This window comes from Crassostrea angulata, chromosome 3, assembly GCF_025612915.1.
Source record: "Crassostrea angulata isolate pt1a10 chromosome 3, ASM2561291v2, whole genome shotgun sequence".
Taxonomy (NCBI): domain Eukaryota; kingdom Metazoa; phylum Mollusca; class Bivalvia; order Ostreida; family Ostreidae; genus Magallana; species Magallana angulata.
Window position 1 is genome coordinate 1,882,474 of NC_069113.1, and position 19,053 is coordinate 1,901,526.

The 19,053-nt window shown below is 33.3% G+C and overlaps 1 protein-coding gene across 1 annotated transcript in view; it reads left to right on the plus strand.

Moving 5' to 3' along the window:
* The first annotated feature begins 9,755 nt into the window (after nt 1-9,755).
* The window catches only part of LOC128176323 (uncharacterized), a 30,002-nt gene continuing 20,704 nt past the window's right edge, over nt 9,756-19,053 (plus strand). The window contains exons 1-2 of the mRNA XM_052842580.1: nt 9,756-9,880; nt 12,036-12,209. Of these exons, the coding sequence (XP_052698540.1) occupies nt 12,093-12,209 (117 nt within the window). The 5' untranslated portion in view covers nt 9,756-9,880; nt 12,036-12,092. The remainder of the gene's footprint in view (nt 9,881-12,035; nt 12,210-19,053) is intronic.

Sequence of the window (19,053 nt, forward strand, 5' to 3'; positions counted from 1 at the left end):
CAAATAGGCTAGTAGCACAGGGGACAAGCCCGTTTTAATATTAATTTCAATGTAACCATAAACATTGAAATTAATGTTAAAACGGGCTTGGCCCCTGTGGCTAGTAGCAAAGATGTACGGTAGGGAGATCTGCAGAAAAACAATAACGCATCGACGCGTTTTTCTATTGTTTTTCTCTGTTTTAAGGTAGGACAAAACAGATAAGCTGAAATTTTCCTTTAGTTCAATTTTTCGGACATTTTCTTATTTGGAATGAAATCTATATAGATATGTAAAATTTAAAAAAATCTACTTAACGCCTCAAACATGGCTACCATTTGAATCTCCTTTCAGTGGAGCGCAAAACAACAGAGTCATTGTTAGAATTTGCTATGCAAATAAGGTATTTTTAAAGATATTACAAATGTTTTTACTGCTATTTAGCCAGGAGACCTTTTTGTTACTTACAAACACTGAATATAGATTCGAACAGGTAACTTAAGGTAATTTCTGATGTAATATAATGTAATAATAGCACTTAGAAATCATCTTTTAAGACGAAAATTTGCAACACTTAACGGTTGTATGGTTCAAATCTGAATAAAATTTAGCAGTATGATTTTCATGACCCCTTAATTAAACTATATAAAAATAATGAAAAGGTTCACTTGTATATAACAAAAGAATTGATAAAAGTTATTTTATTTTCTATCGTACTTATTTCTAAATTTTTCGAGTTTGCATTTTTGAACCTATCATATTGCTCTTGCATTTTTAATATTAATCTTCAAAGTTGGCTTGAACAGCATTTTCTCAGTAAAATGGTATATTTCTGCATGGTTTTTGGCATAGATATCCTTCAGGACCGGCCTGCATGCCCATAAAATGTTTTTAGAGATTTTGTTCAAAGAAATAAATTCAGATTTTTTTTAGAGGCACCCCGGCCCTAGGGTCGAATTTTGCAAAAAAGGTAAAAAAACTGATTTCTATCATAGTGGTCTATATTTACATCTAATAGTTTAACAACTGGATAGCTCAGTAGGATAAACTGCTAGCTACGTCACACAGGACGTTTTTTGTGCCTTGGTTTGATTCTATCTGTGGCCATACTTTTTCTTTTCTTTTCTTTTTAAATTAACGACATTTATGAAAACCGTTTTATTTCTAATGCAGAAATGTGCATTTTGTATATTTAACTTCGATCTTCTTCCTTAAATGCACATTTGCTCTTTGAATTAAAGATATCCATGGAAAAACTATATACTTCAATACATGTAAAAGCACTCAGCCGGAACTATACCTTAAACGCTGTGTCAGATAATTATGCCAGTGCCAAGGTGGCATTTTTGCACCCGCTTAAGATGCAGTTTCGGAAAAATCCATATATACCAAATGATAGACATTGTCTACAGAGTATATAACCACTTTTGTTTTTAGTGTGTTTCACCTGACAGGTGAGATATTTACCTTTAAAAATCAATATCCCATCGGAAAATGATAATTCCCAAAGGAGAATAGATTCTACCGAAAATATTGACAATCCTATAGGAGTTTTTAAAAGTCCTGTAGGAATTATATTTCTTATAGGAGAATGGTATTTCCTGTAGGAATTTGATTCAGACATGTAGTTTTCCTATAGAATATTAAGTTTTCCTATCGGATTTTATCAAATCCTATCGGAATTGAAATTCCTATAGGAAGTTTTTGTATTCCGATAGGAAATTTTAAATAACCTATAGGAATATTGTTTTCTCTATGGGAAAAATTATTTTCCTATCAGAATTTATTTTTGAAAGGTAAATATCTCACCTGACAGGTGAGATACAATGATAATAAAGGTGGTTGTTAATTCTTTAAGCAATGATCTATCACATGGCATTTTTGAATTTTTCGATATATGCAGCTTAAACGGGTGCAAAAATGCCACCTTGGCATTGGCATAATTATCCGGTGTAATGAAGAATAATGACCCCCGTAGAATAATGACCGGGGGTCATTTTTCTACGTAGAATAATGACCCCCCGGTCATTATTCTACGCGGAAAAATGACCCCCCGGTCATTATTCTACGTAGAAAAATGACCCCTTTGCCTGAAGAATAAGTGTCATTTTCATAAAAATGAGCACACTCCACATGAAGAAAAGTGACCCCTGTAGAATAATGACCCCCTTGTAGATTAAAGTTTTTCAGTATATTATTTTATTATTTGTGAACTAGTCTTTACCCTATTGTAATTTTTACTGCTGCAGTTTACAGAAAGTAACAGAAATTATAATTCATATTCAAATAAACTTAAAGTGAAAGAAGGGGTATATCTTAGAAAATAAAAATCCTTCCGTTATAACAAGGTATTGAGGTATTGCACCGGGGTATGGTTGTCATCTTAAGAATTACATTTACATATATCTATGGTGTTCCGATTGGGCCACTTCGACCTAAGTTGCAAAGGCGATAGTGCGAAGGCGAAGGAGCAAAAGTGCGAAGATGCGACGACGAAGCGCGAAGATGTGATGCATAAAGTGCGAAGGTTCGAAGGCGAAGGAGCGATATTACTATCGCTCATTCCCAACTTTACACTCTGGCCTTCGCATCTTCGCACTTTCGCCCTCGCCTTTTTTTATTGCATTCAGTAAGTCTCGGTCGATTACATAGAATTTAATACAGGCACCGTACTCGCCAAGGTTTTCCGATTAATCCATGCTATTATTGGTACGCATGCGCTAGGCCATCGCGCTTACTATGAATGTTTATAAATATTTTAATGTGTACATGTAACATATATGTTTACCAGTGCTGGCTATGCCTAATCATTATATACTCCACATAAAATGTAATGTCCGCCATAATGTATACATATGCACTTCCAGACTCCTGTCACTTACCAGCCGTCTGATTACCGTGGACCAAACACAATAACATTCTAATTTCATTATGCGACACTCCTTGCTCATGCATGGATCTAGAGGGGGAGAGGGGGTCCGCCCCACCGGAAAATTCAATATTAATAATTCTACGCAGTCAAAGAGAGGGAGTCCGGACCCTATCCCCCTGGATAATTTAATTTTATTAATTTTATTTTAAAAAAATCCAAAAATATGCCTTGGAACCCTTTAAACGATGGAGTGCTCCGCAATTATAAACATAGGTAATCACAGATTACAAAGCTCACCGAGACGAGGCATCACCTTTATGAGGCATCACCTTTATGAGACCACCTTTATCATATTATTTGAAAACCATCCTTTATGATCTTGGATATTCATGGATTCTGTTTTGACACAAATTAAATCGTATATCATCTGTTAAAAAATTGTATGATAATCATATGTCCATATGTTAATCAATACAATAATATACAATTAAAAGTGCATCTAATGATACTTACAATATATATCATATAAAACCATAAAATATCGTAAAAAATTGTGAGATATGATATTGTAACGTATGATATGACATTGTATTGTGTTATACATTATAATTGTATTTGATCATATAATAGAATATCATAAAACATAATGCAATCAAGTATTATATGAAACAATATCATATTGCAATAATACATCATAACATTGAAACATATGATATTATATTGTATAATTAAGCATTGAATCATTATTTTTTGAAAGATGTGGTCTCATAACGGCAATGGTGTGTGCATAAAATTTTTATGAAAATTTGTTTGCACTCATCGTTGCAGTTACAAGACCTCATGTTTCAAAAAATAATGAATCAATGCTTTTATTTACGTTTTTTAAACATGTATTTCCTTCCCGAAAATATGATTTGTTTTTAAAAAGCTCTATCTTATTCAACGAGGTATGCAAAATTAATGGAATGGCCACTGGAACAGCCGAAATATGCTGACAAAAATAGTGCACAGCGTTTTAAATTCTAATAACACATTTTTCTTTTTCTTTCTGTGAATTAATGAATTTACTTTTGGTAAACTAAGAAATTAATCAATTGAATTCATTTAACTGTCAACATATATTTACATCAATGAAATATTTATCAGCGTAAGTATAATAACAGGTCGTTATCCGGTTTGAAGTCGCGAGAAGAGTCAGTTCCTGTTCTTCGAGAAATACTGAAGAAATACTTAATGTATTCATACGCACCAGATTTGGTGATTGGTTTTCTGTGTTGTGCGTAAATATCACTCAAATCAACCAATGCAATTTAATAGAGGGAAAGAAAGTGAATGTAAATATTATAGTATGATATTGCATTGTATGATACTGTATCATATTTGATACATAATATGATATTGTATTGTATGATACATATAATTTGATATCTTATCAAATGATACAATATCATGGGATAAAGGAAAATATTATATAATACAATCATATTATACACATTGTATCATATGATACAATAATATATATTAAAGTATCATAAAATACAATTTCATGTGATATGATAATATATCATATAAACCAATATCATATTATACAATATCGTATGATACGATATTTTATAATATTGTATCATAAAAATCAATACTATACATAACAATATCACGATACAATATCATATCATAAAATATAAAAAAAAAATTGATACAATATTTTATCGTAATTATATAACGTTTTACAATATAACATATGGTATTATATTGCATCCTATTAAACAATAGTGTTTTAAATCATACAATACTATATCATAGGAATCATGTCAAATCATTTAACAACAACCACATCTATCTATCGAGCAGGTTTGAGTGAGGTAGGAGATTTCTCTACCATCCTTGATAATGGAGATCAGGCTCTGCATCTAAAGCAACCTCTACGTTTCATTTATAATATAGTTAAATCAACTATGCAAGCTATCATCTATAAAACATGTGACCTGTTCCAAAAAAACTAAACCTCATCAAGAAACCTATGGCTCTGATTCAAGATTCAAGTCTGTCAGGTGCATCAGTATCATAAGACACCATCCATGCAAGTTTGGTGAAGTACGGACCAGCAGTAACTTAGATATTGCTATTAAAGGGCACCTGCAACAAAAAACTTTAACCTGCTCCAAAAACCTTTACCGCCTCCAGCATCTGAAAGTTAGGAACCAGATTCAGTAGGTCCAGATGCATCATTCATGTAATTTTGGTAAAGAGAGGACAAGTAATAGCTTAGATACAGGAGCTGCAACTAAAACTTTAACCAGCTCCGGACGCCGACGCCGGGGGTATAGCATATGCTCCCATTGACTTCGTCTCGGTGAGCTAAAAAGACGAAAGCGCGAAGTTTCGAAGTCGAGAGTGCGAAGTTGCAAAGGCGAAGAAGCAATAGTAGTATCACTTATTCGCCTTCGCAACTTAGCACTTTCGTCTTCGTATCTTCGCGCTTCGCCGTCGCATCTTCTATATTTTTCATATTGTTCATGAATCATACTTGCATTGAGGATATCCACAATACAAACTGCTGGGTATATAAGTTCATCACCCAGAATTAATGATGAACCAAAATTATGAAAAGTTTAATCCACTGTTAGGCATTATAACCAAGCTGAAGTTAGTAGGCACTGACAGCAGCGATTACGCCAGTAGAGGTTAACGGCCAATAAGAAAAATCGTCAAAGTACTGAGAGTACTCGTACAGAAAATATATTTTTCTTTATCCTCGGCATACTTAAGTTTAGTTAATATCAAGATGATTAATGCTTCAATAGTTTGTATGAGCATATTGGTAACTTTGGATACAATAAAGATCGTGTGATCAAAATCAAGCGGGATATAAACCCCTAACATGGGCCCTAACCTCTTATCAACGCTTTAAGAAACAATCTTTTCTTATTATAATCGATCAGTGTTTATTATCTATTTAGATTTACTATAGTCAGATACTCTTCACAAATTTGCTCCAAAAGAATAAAGTCTATTCATGATCACAAAACAACATTACAAAAATGTTTAGAATATTGATGTTCATGTATTACGTAGAAGAAAACAAAACTAACGCAGAATGATTTTTTAAAAAATCACTTTCCCCAAGAAATGTAAATAAGAAGTATTCATATTCCTACGTTACCTGCCCCTTAGTCTTTTTCCATAAAGATATATACATGTATCATTCTTCGATTGACAATTCATTCACTAATGAATATTGCTTATATCATTACAACAATTATTCTTTCATGATTATTGTTCGTTCATTATCACACATATCCTCATTGTGTATGAATTTTTCTTAATTTGCGTCATTTCCCGCCGTATGTCGACGAGAGAAGTAACGTAACTGTTAACAATCATGCAATTTGTGGCAATGTCAGAGTGTTTTGCGTATGCTTGCTACGGATATGAAAAACTAAATATACAGCGATATATTTACAAGTTCGGTGTTTATAACTTCAAAATCAGTTGAACAGAGTGAAAAATTAAGTAACTTCAAAGTCATTTCTTGGATTCGGGGTAACCAATTTCTATTCATGTTTATGGGGGGGGGGGGGGGCATTTTTCTATGGGGGTCATTTTTCTTCATGTTTAACATGAAGAAAAATAACCCCTGGATCTTTTTTCTTCAGAAAAATCCAATTATTCTTCAGCTAGGGGGGTCATTATTCTACGTAGAAAAATGACCCCCGGTCATTATTCTACGGGGGTCATTATTCTTCATTACACCGGCACGGTGTTTTTAGTGTAGGCACGCTTTGTTTGAGGACAAGTATCACTCGAGACACGTAAAATAAAATCACGCCGAGCAAAAACTGTTTGCCTATCCAGAACATCTATAGGAAATGGTACAATTGTGGGAGAATTACAGCAGAGTAGATGCAGTTCGTTCTTTACAAAGAATAAAAGAAAATTCATGCATAAAACGATCTTTGAAATCGCGTCACGTGAGACTATCGATAGTTGCTAATATGCCTCTGGTTGTAAATAAACGCATATAAAGTATATGTATCGTATTAGAGAAAGTAAACTAAAAAATAAAATTTAAAGATAATAAGTTAAAATTTATTATTTTTACTTTCACCTGTTGATATGACCTTGAAATTTGATGGCCATAAAGTGTGAACACTGGTGATGGTTGTATCCGAATTTAAGGTCATTGCAATAAACAGAACACAAGTTACACAATTTTAAATGATACAAAGCTAAATTGCTTAAAAAATCATAGGCATGCTGCATTCAAATGTAGGTTTCATCAAAATACGCTGTAATGTCAATTTGTTTCTGCCTTGAGTAATTGATGGGTATGAAGATTTATATCATTTGCTTAAGATAATGGATTAAGATGAACGAACTTTTACACACAATATTATTCCATTAATTTGTATTTTTGAGAAAATATTTCAAATAATTAACTGCACGAGTGTTTTGTACTACTCTAATGTGCGCATCAGACAAAACTTTATCTTCGTTATTCTCTAACCGTTCAACGATACGTCTCTTCTTTTCACGGAACCTTAGGACAAATGTACGCAAACGGTTTAGTCAGTCTGTGGTGGAGCTATGCAAGAGGACATAGTATACACAGAACACATAACACAGCCTCATTTCTGTGATATCGAATAATGGTCTGGGCTAACAGGGTGCACTTACACCTGAAAACTGATAGAAAGATCTAAATTGTGACGATTTAAGAATTTGCGAACACAGCTCACTTCAGGTGCTTTTAATTCTTTGTTAAATGTCTTTTCATTTTGCGGTTCTAAAAGTGTATTTAACAGACGAAGAAATTGTACCCTTGTAAGGATATAAATGACACCTATGATTTTAACTTTAGAGAGGGCTGTGTATAAAGATGGTTAGGAGCTCCGCCAAGCTTTACTGTTGTTTCATCGATATTCGTTGAAAACTAATTTTCGTGGATTTCTTTGTTAAGTTTATCCATGAAATTAAATGTTCATTGAAGTGCAATTAGGGTCATTGGCCACGAATTTACGTATCCTTGAAACTGTTATTTTCACTTCCTCAACGAAAATGGATACCCTTGAATATTAATGAAACCACGGTATTTCATTGAAATCCACAGCAAATGGGTCCAACTTCAATTGCACTTATTAGCCGTGATTGAAGAGATCAAGGTGGCCAAATGCAGACTTGTGATGACGTTACGTACAAATTCGTATGATGATAATAACATATACCAATGTATGCTTTATACTACATAGCATAGAGTTGTATATGTAATTATCTGTGTACTTGAATTTACCCGTAAATAATTTGATACCAATATATTTTTGACTGAAATGTCACCGAAGAAAATAAGGGAAAATTTCTGGGAATCCAAAAACTACACCCAAACAATCCGAAACCCAATCCCCCCCCCTCTCTCTCTCTCTCTCTCTCTCTCTCTCTCTCTCTCTCTCCAATGGTGTATAACAAATAAGAATTGAAAACAATAGAAATAAGCACGAGTGACATATGTCATAGAGTTTAACTTTAGTTTGAGTGATTCAATTAAATCAAAGGTGAGATGAAAGAGTTAACAAAATAATTAAGCAATTATAACTAAAGTAAATTATTGTCTTGTACAAAGTGAAAGGTACATTTATGAATTCTTTTGAAAATAGATAATAGTAAGTCCAATTTCACGAAAATGTCTTCAACAAGAGTTTGTCAAAATTTCACTCCAACAACGACTACCTGAGCATAAAAGAATATATAAGTAATTTGCAGTCTAACGTAGATTACATGATATAAAACTACAACTAATCATTTTAGAATTGGATTAAATCTATTGTTCTGAACGGATTTCTCCTGTAGTCATGATACAAAAAAAAATTCAATACACATGAGTCTATTTTCAGAGCTAATTCGTTCTTCTGTAGGTTTTCCATGATATCATCTTTTATACCATATTTAAACTTATCGCAAATATTGAGGCGTAATTATATTAAGCAACATAATTGTTTGATACATACGTATCTTGGGAAATTTCTTAAAAGGTCTAAATAAAAATAAAGTATTTTGATAGAACAACACTAGTAATTATATTCAAGACCAGTCTTGAGTCGAAATAATACTCTGATCTATTTATAATGAAACAGTTTTTTCAAACATTGCACCAGTCATTTCTTTTTATGTTGAAGTCAATTTCAAATGCATTTCATCTGCACGTGTTCCTTCTATTTTTTCCGTTTTCAAAAATCTTTCATTCTTTCTGTGTATACTAGTATATCTGTATATACCTAAATACAAATAAATACTATCATTTCTTCAATTTAAATGAAGCTTAGTTTCAAATCGCTTTATAATATACTATGGTTAAGAAAATTAAGTTTTAAACCATGCAGTTGCTTTACTTGAAGTCAACTAAAGTAAACAGATGGGATTTTGAAACATGTGCAAACATTTTGTCTGAGGCAGAGAAAAGTAAAATATACACTCATCATGCATATGCACTTTCTGCTTTATGCATCTACACCTCATACATTTATACTCATCAGCCTAAGTAATAACAAGATGTTGCATCATTGCTTGTGATTAACAAACCCTACATGTAACATTATGGTGAAGGCCAAGCATCGGGTAAAATAACTATCACTTAAGAATTTTCTTTTTTGAAGTACAGAAAAAACAAGATATACTTTTTAATAAATGACTATAATCCATGTGGTTTTGAGCTGATAAACTAAACCAAACCACGCAAAAAACTAAACCACATTTTTGTGTCGTTTAATTTCAATTGTCTATGTGGACATTTTGAAACATCTTGAGTAAACACGAGCTGCCATTTATCTATCAAATCGATGTCTTTGGTCATGCAAGAGTTTGATTTTAAGTTCTGACAACACAAATATCCTTTTTAAATATCAGTGTCAGATGATACCTCACAATTCAATTTCAACTTAAAATTCTATAAAAGATTTATGTATCTTATAATTTTAATCATATTAGCTGTTAGAAAACTGGACAGCAAACCAGTTTCTTTCATTTGGTGACCGAAAGGTAAGACTTATAACATACTTCTGTGATCATGTTAAGCTAGAGATACACCCTCCTCCTAAATACATTGTTAGTGTTTTTTGTTCATGTTGACAAAGTTGATGTCCTGTCCACTGTGATAGGCAACCTGTAGAACTGTATTTATTGTGTAAATGACCTTTTGGACTTTATGTTATTATGTAGCCCTTGGACTTGTGAAAGAAAATTCGCGATCAACAAAGTTTATTTTCATAAGAAGGGGGTGTACAATTACTGTGGAATCATTAGATTTTCGTGGTTGCGCAGTTTTCGTAGAATTCCTGGGTACCTTTCATTCACGAATTAACATCCTCCACGCATTAATAAATTAGAGATATAAAGTCATATTTCCTTATGCTGGTATAAAAAAAATTAAACAAAAATTACCTCCCCACGAACCTGTAAAATGTAAGCCATCCACGAAAATTGGCCCCCACGAATTTAAATGATTCTACAGTATTAATTTATTATAAATTATTTATTACTTGATCGCTTTCTCGATTTATAGAAAAAAAGATTTATTTGCGATATTCTAAGATACAAACGATGGTTTGAAGAAGATATGATTAATGATTATCACACGTTTAAAATTTGATTTTTTATGTTGAAAATAATTGAGTTATTTATATTTCATTGTACAAAAATTAAAAACCGAGGGATAAACTTTTTGATCACCGTAGTAAATTCTTTACAGCATTTAATAATGATTGTATATTATATGGAATATGAAGATAATTGTAACTTTTATACAATACACATTTTTTTAAACTTTAGAGGAGTACCTAAAATGTCAGAAATAACCTTGAAGGTTAACATGTTAACATAAAGAAAAACAAAATAAGTAACCGTTAAAAGACCGTTAATTTTCAAAGCATGAAATTATCATAAAATGCTTACCATTGATTTTACATATAATGGTTTAACCTTTTTGCTAAAAAAAATGCGAAGGGGTCATGAAACTATACTATTAAATTGAACAAAGAAACATTTAAAAAAAAAGAAATACGAGGATCAATAAAACAAAATATGAAGACAATGTGGCTGTCTATCAAATATTTTTCAGTAAAGTCATAACTAACAGATTATTTTATGCAACAATACTTATCTTATTGATATACGAAGTTTCATTCCGTTTGATGAAACGGTATTTTTGTTACCCGATTTTAGAAACAACATGTTCTGACACCACGGCGCACGGTAATGTTAAAAACATAACGTCAAGATGACGGTCGCACAGTTATTAGAAATATTAAATCTTTTTATTCACCCTGAGTCTTTTGTGCTTTTAACCATACAATTTAAATCGGCAATATTTCACTTGACATCTAATTTGTTCACATTTGTTCGAAATCATAAGTAAGTAAAATGTACGCACAAATGTGCAAATAATTTTGACTTATTTTTCCACCATTGAGCATTTCCACAGTTTTTATCGGCTTTTTACCGAGTTAAATCTATACTGTTTATACTTTTCGTTGCGCGGTGACGTCCGGCGACGTCATTGTTTTTAGTCAATTTTTAAGAGGACTATAGTTACTGATGTTTGTTTAACAAATTTATATATCCCGACATTATTTGGTACATAGAATATCATGACAATATCATGTCAATTTTTGATTGTAGGTTTCAGTATTAGTAAGTTTTAAGCCCAATTTATGGAGATATCACTTTCAACATAAAATGATTTATGTTGACACAATACAAAGTTTGGCCGTACGCCCTGACCTCATTTTTGCAGGATAAGATTCTGAATAATTCTGAGAAATGAAGGAATATATTAAGGTACCTCACTACACCAAGACTTATACTTTTTAAGACACTACGTCACAAGATGGCGATTTAAATATTTTGTTAATCTGTTTATATCGTTTAATTCGGTTGTATCTCGTCATAGCTCACTGGCTATTTGACTTAAATACTTTTCATCCATTATGATATCTATCATAATCAAGTAATTTTCTGCTGATTTGAGAAAATATTTCCAGGTGTAGTGAGCTACCTTAATCTTTTGATTTTAAATTGTTTGAAACAATTGCTCAATTATGTCTACTGAATTTTGTAATAATATGACGTTAAATAACATAGCTATGACAAAAGTCTTCGTATTTTTTGATTGAGCCTCGTATGAACATTTTGCCAGAAATCTTCAAAATCAACGCCGTACATTAAACCAGATTGGGTCGAAGACGGTTGAAGAATGAAACCTCTCTTGTTCTCACTCGTTCTTTGTCTGACATTAAACGAAGTTTATGGAATCTATGGCGGTTGTATGAGCTATAGCAGCAGTCCTAGCAACGTACCAGAACATATCGAGGTAAATTAACTATAAGACTTTGACTCTGTAAGACTGATTATTTATTAGTTTAAAAAAATGCAGAATCAATAAGCATTTATGATTTTATCAATATTCAAAAAGAAGTAACTTGTAATTAGAGAAAAATGCTCTTGTAAATATATTGTAACATAACATCATAATTTCTTTAATTCATTAGTTTATTCTTACTATATTATACAGTTATTGGCTGGGTATTAAAGCAACATGTTACCCAAGGGTTAGTAATTACTGTTTTGTGATACCCTTCACTACAGATGAAAATATAATAATCATTTCAATTAGCAACCAGTAATTCATGTCGCACAGTCAATCGGATATCTCCAACTTCAAGTTTGGTTAGGTTTGCTTTGAGCAAATAAACTGAACTTGAACTTGAACATAACAAATAATTCATGTCGCACAGTCAGTTCTGACGAATATTAATTAGCTGGGACGTAGCGGTCTAATGTAAGCAGATGCAAGATGTTTCCCGCAAACAATCTTCCCGTCTGTACTTAGTTAATTGACCAAGTCCAACTCTCACCAAAGTTTCACAAGTTTATTTGGATCGTATAGTGGTATCAAGCTTATCTCCAAGCGGTTCTCTAGCAAGTCTAGTTCGGTTCTTAATTGCTAACAATTGACATGCATATATATACCCTTTCGGCCGGGACAGACAGTTTCGGTTACTCATGACCACCTGCGCTGGTCATGAGTGTAGATTTAGTGAGCAAATTCCTAAACAATATTTTAATTCTAAATTCAGTATCAAAACTGTCAAACTGTCCATCACAGCGTCGGGGGATGCGGGCTTACAATCTCCCGCATCGTTACAAAACATGAGTATAGGTTAAAAGGTTAACAGAAAACATGTACTTCGTGACAATTATACAAAACCAGATCTCCACAGAGTCTGCAAATATGACAAACATAGCATTACTGTCCTACACCTGGACATATGATATCATGCTGCTGCGCAAATAATTTCCAAAATATAATTTCCCAAGGACTTTCTAACATAGTTATTGACATTTTCATAATTGCGCAGTTTGCATAAACAGCTTACATGTTTATTTCATAGTACTTAACAAGGTCATTTGTTTACATACGTCCCCCAAACAAAAGAAATATCCCAAGGGAGATTTCTTCTGCCTGGTGCCCAGAGCAGGAAAGTGTCCTTGATCTCCCCTAATTCGGATGAACTTTCCAGCGACATACCAGTTAGAACATCTCTTTAAGAGGTAGCATCAAGTAACATCTTTCCTTTTCTGGCTAGGGACAACAAATAAAACAATCAGGTACGATCAATTAATCAAGATGACCAGGATGTAACACTTAATAAAGGTGATCAGGATGTAAAACGTGTTAGAGGTGATTCATATACATATAGGTGATCAGGTTATATAACTTGTTACATGTGACCAGGATACATACACAATTCAATCAGTAACATAAGCTGTTACATAATATCTATACATCTCAAACAATGTAATGGTCAAGAATGACCAGGATCAAACAATCATAGTCACATATTTTAAAGTTCTTAATGGTCAAGAATGACCAGGATTTCAACAGTTCATTATAGTAAAAGTTACACTGTTCGTGGTGAGCGGAAATGATCAAGATTCAATGACTAAGATTCTTAAAATATAAGAACATACAATTTCATGACAATATTACAATATAAGAATCAAAATTGTTAAAGCACCACAGGTCCAACAACTAACACAGTTGCCGTAGTTTCACATTTTTCGTCGACATTGGAAACAGGATCCTTCCAGAAATGAATTCACATTTATTTTAATACATAATACAACACATTTTTTTCACAGTTTTCACCGGATTTCCTTATTGGTACATCATACGGTTTATCATTGGGTATAGATTTGGCGCCGATGGCAAGGTGTCTCCTCGCGGAGTGCTTCCTACGCTCCTCTGATTTTCAGACATCATGGCCTTTTCCTCAAGGTATCTTCTTGCGAGTTCGGGATCTGGTTGGTAATATTTGCTCCAAGGAGATTCCAAGTCGTCTTTCTTTCCAGTAAGTCGTTGTGTTAAAGTTTCTGAAATGGTTCCGGTACTATGAATGGTTTTCCGGTCTTCCAACTTTCCGCTTCGACGGGGCTTCTTAGGGGTTGCAATGTCTCTCAGTTCAATATTATGTTGGGAAGTCCGTGCTTCAGGATCGACACAGCTCACAGGATGAATGACCATCTTTAAGTCCTCCTTAAAGATAGCTTAAAGGTGTTTAAAGGTAGCTTAAAGACGATCTTTAAGCCACCTTTAAGCTACCTTTAAGCTATATGTATTGCTTAAAGGTGGCTTAAAGAAAGCGTAAAGATGGCTTAAAGGCAGCTTAAAGACTATCTTAAAGCCACCTTTAAGCCACCTTTAAGGACAACTTATAGGTCCTTAATGTCCAAACTTCTTTAAGCCACCTTTAAGCCACCTTTAAGCTACCTTTAAGCCACCTTTAAGCCATTAAAAAAAATTTAATATAATATTGTGCTTTATTTCCAACAAAATGTATTAACTTTATGAAAGAAAAGGTATTAAAACGGTTTTTGTTCTAGAAAGAAAAATGAAAAAAAAAACACATAAAAAAACCCGGCCACGGCGAGAATTGAACCCGGGACCCTTAGTTTACTAGCTGAACACACATCCTTTGCGCCACGGCAACTTACATAAATATGATCGTTTTTATATCCTATATATCAGTGGATATTGAATCACTGTATTGAATGTGTTTACTTGAAAAGATTTTGACAAACCATTCAGTTTGTAACAATCAATTATATCTAATTTATAAATTACATGCATGCATGTATTTAGAATGAAATACGGAACTTGGTCTTCAGTGAACAAAAATATATTATACCTAAGTGGAAACCGTTAGGTTCACTATAGTAGGCTTTCTTACATGTAGTTGATAAATTTAAACCGAGTAGATATACGTTCATCTTATTTATAGCTATAAAAATGTAAGAAAGAAAATGAAATCATTTCCCGCAATTTCCCGGTTTTCATGATCGCGGCGCCGTTCCAATATGTTTAAATATTTACATGTAATTGTATGTACATGCTTTATAAACTATCAATTCTATAACAAACAAAATGACCAATTACCGGTGACGTATTTACTGCATGTGGCAATTGCAAATGACTTGTACATACAATTGTGTGATGTACCAGGCCGGGTATATTTGACATATTTACCCTTATACATATATTTAAATAATCAACCCCTATTTATGATCACCGGTACATTAATTAATTAGCCTCAAGATTTTACTCTTACATACATGTATCGTTAATTTGTAGATATTAAGATACATCCTTGAAACCCAGAGCTAGGAAATAATACTTTGAAAATAAATTACAAATGTAAATTAACTTTTATTCATTAGACTTATCGTATACTCGTACATACTAAGATTCAACGCCTTTAGAAACCCTGACGTGCACCTGGGCACACGACACACCTGTTGTGTATATCTTTTATATTCTGTGTTAGTTCCAGGGGTTTTCTTAAGTTGGACAAACAATAGACTTTAATTAGATATACACAAACATGCACCTGGGCACACGACACAACTGTTCTGTATATCTTGTATATTCTGTGTTAGTTCCAGGGGTTTTCTTAAGTTGGACAAACAATAGACTCTAATTAGATATACACAAACGAACAAAACTATGTCTAGACAAACAAAGCAGTAATATCATGCCCGATATAACATAGGCAGTTAATAGTCTTTTCATCTTTAAAGCTATACACGCTATAATTTACGTCAATTTTGAATGACAGTGAAAACGCATGTGTTTGTCTACTTATAAAAGTTATCCTTAATCTTTAAATTACAATGGTGAATTCCATCTCGTTACAAAGATATAGATTTTTAATTGTTTATTTTCCTGTCAGGAAAATATACCTTTTCATGAATATTGATGAAGGAAGAGCGAAACCGACCTCATTGCGCATGTCCGCGGAGAACTAGGTGGTCGTTATTGTTTGCCTAATTAAATATCCAACTTGATTTTTAATATGCTTAACAGTCGTTAATTTGAAATACATACATGTATAATGAGTAAAATACGTTTGTCATTCACGATACCCTTACTTCTGCATTAACACTTATAGGATCTATAAATAGCACATAGGGGAAACACACAGGTGTACGTCATTTTTTTTAAAGGAAGTATTATTTTCATATCTACTCACAGGCTTGCATTTTTTTTTGTACTTGTATATCGGACAAATTTATGCTTTACTGAAAATATCCTTTCCTTTGTGAAACTATCACAATTATAAAGATGTTGACCCTTCACCAGTTTTGGTATGATATACTAAATTTAGCTGTCGATATCACGTGATAGATTGATATTCACGAGGAGGCATTACTTTCCTGGCAGGAAAATAAATATTTTTAATTGTTTAATATTTGATATATTTGTTACGTGATCGAATTGAGCATTATAATTAACAGCATAAAGGTAACTTTTATTAGTAATCAAACACATACATTTTCCCCTTTATTCAAAATTGACGCAAATTATAGCGTGTATAGCTTTAACATGTATCTAGCAGAACTAGAGTTAGAAATAATGAAAATTGAAAAAAAAATACAAACCTTAAACCGATTAACAAATTAAATCATGCATTTTTGGTTCATTATCTTTATTTTGTTTAATAACCGGATGAACTGAGAGAGAGAGAGAGAGAGAGAGAGAGAGAGAGAGAGAGAGAGATTTTTCACTGATTAATTCATAATAGGAAACAAACATACTTTAATTAGTTTTATGCACATATTAAGATACAGAGACTGCGCTCATCCCTACAATAATTTTGAAACCCCCAAAAAATTATAAAGAATTTTATAACGGCAATCTGTGTCCATCGGAGCGGTGCTGATGATAGCGATCTGTGTTTAATGGAGCGACGATTAAAACCGCCTGGAACACCCCCCCCCCTTCCTTGGAAATTATATTATCACTCGGATGACCCCCTCCCATCCCTATAAAAGAGCTTTTGCATTTAGTATATGTTTTATTGTTCAGCTGATCAATATTGACTTAAAGGCCACTTAAAGACAGTGTAAAGGCAGTGTAAAGAGAGCGTAAATGCCACTTAAAGATGCTTAAAGGTGGCTTAAAGAAGTTTGGACATTAAGGACATATAAGCACTTGCTTAAAGGTGACTTAAAGGCGGCTTAAAGGTTGTATAGCCTTTAAGCTCCTTTAAGTCACCTTTAAGCCACCTTTAAGGACTTGCTTAAAGATGGTTTTTCGTCCTGTGGCTATATGGCGTACTTCCAGGAGAATCCTTTTCGACTTCATCACTAGGTCTCCCGTGGCAACGTGTCCAACTACCACCACAGCAACTACCCAGTTTCCTGACATTCTTATATTTCCTAATACCAAGTCCTATCACTATTACCAAAGCCAAAATTAAAAACACATAACACCAAGGGCTTCCCACCCAAGACGAGGATTTCATGGGTTGCAAATTAGTTACTGGCAATTCCGCCATAAGTGAATTCATAGGGAAAACTTTAATATGTTTTAGTTTTAGAACATTGAACCATGAAAACCTGAGCAACCTTGTCCCATACTCAAGATGTCGATCCCAAAATTTGATTGTTTTTACCAACTATGTTAAATTACTTACAAAAATTAGTCTTACAGATTCTTTACTAAGTCGCTGTCTCATATATTTCGTATATATGTTAAATCTATTCAACTCCGAATATACATACAAATAACCGAGGTGCTGAGTCCGCGTTTGCTAGTCGGCGTTTATCTCAATACATGTTTTAATGTCACTGGGGGTCATCCTATCATACCTTTTTAAAAGCGTGCAATATATACAAAGCTATGCTCATTCAAGATTATTTACATCTACATTATACGATGATATAAATTATTTAGTTTATTATTTTGGCTAATTCCTTCATAATAGCAAACGCATATTCTTGTTTGTTATTTTGTCTACAGGGCTTAGGGATTGATTTACGCGGTTTAGGGATTGGTTTTCGCTGCTTAGGGGTTTGGGTGAAGCCTAGACCTATTTTAACTTCATCTACTTCCATGTCTTCATTCAAGGGAACTCTAAAATTATCTAAGGGAATTTGTGACTCATCGAAGGGTATTTGTGACTCGGGGTACTCATTTTCAGATTCTGACTCATAGCCCTCAATTGTCTCTTCTGTCGATTCAGTGTTTTGTTGTTGATCATCCATGATCTTTTTGGCTCTTATTCGTTGTTGAAGTTCTGCTAAAGGGATATCTTCTTCATCGGAAGATTCTTCTCTTTCACGTTTCTTAAATTGACTTTCTCTTTCCAGTGGTTCTGGTTGTATGTCTTCTTCTTCAGAAGAATCAGATTCTTTTTCAGGTGGTACCACATAATTATTTCTTCTTAAGGTTCGACCATCTTCAGCACTTCCTTGCGAAAACGAAATGGGCCAATGCGAGATGTCAGTCAACCTTAATTGTCGTGCATGGCAATTGTTAGTTGCTCCTGTCACTTGGTTTTTTATGACGAAACTTACTGGTCCTTTCTGCTCGATGATTCTGTAATACGGAAGCCACTTCTTATCTAATTTATTCTGCCTCCTATTATTCTTTAGGTAGACTGGATCTCCTACTTGAAATTCTTCATCTTTACTCTTCTTATCTGCTTGATCTTTCTGCTTTTTCTTGGCTTCTTTAATGTTTTTATGTACCAACATGAAGGCTTTATGTTGTTCTTGTAACGCAATCTTATATTGGTCTTCTCCCATATATCTTCGTCGAGGCTTCAACAAGGTATCCAAAGGTAGTACCACGTCTCTGTTATACATAAGAT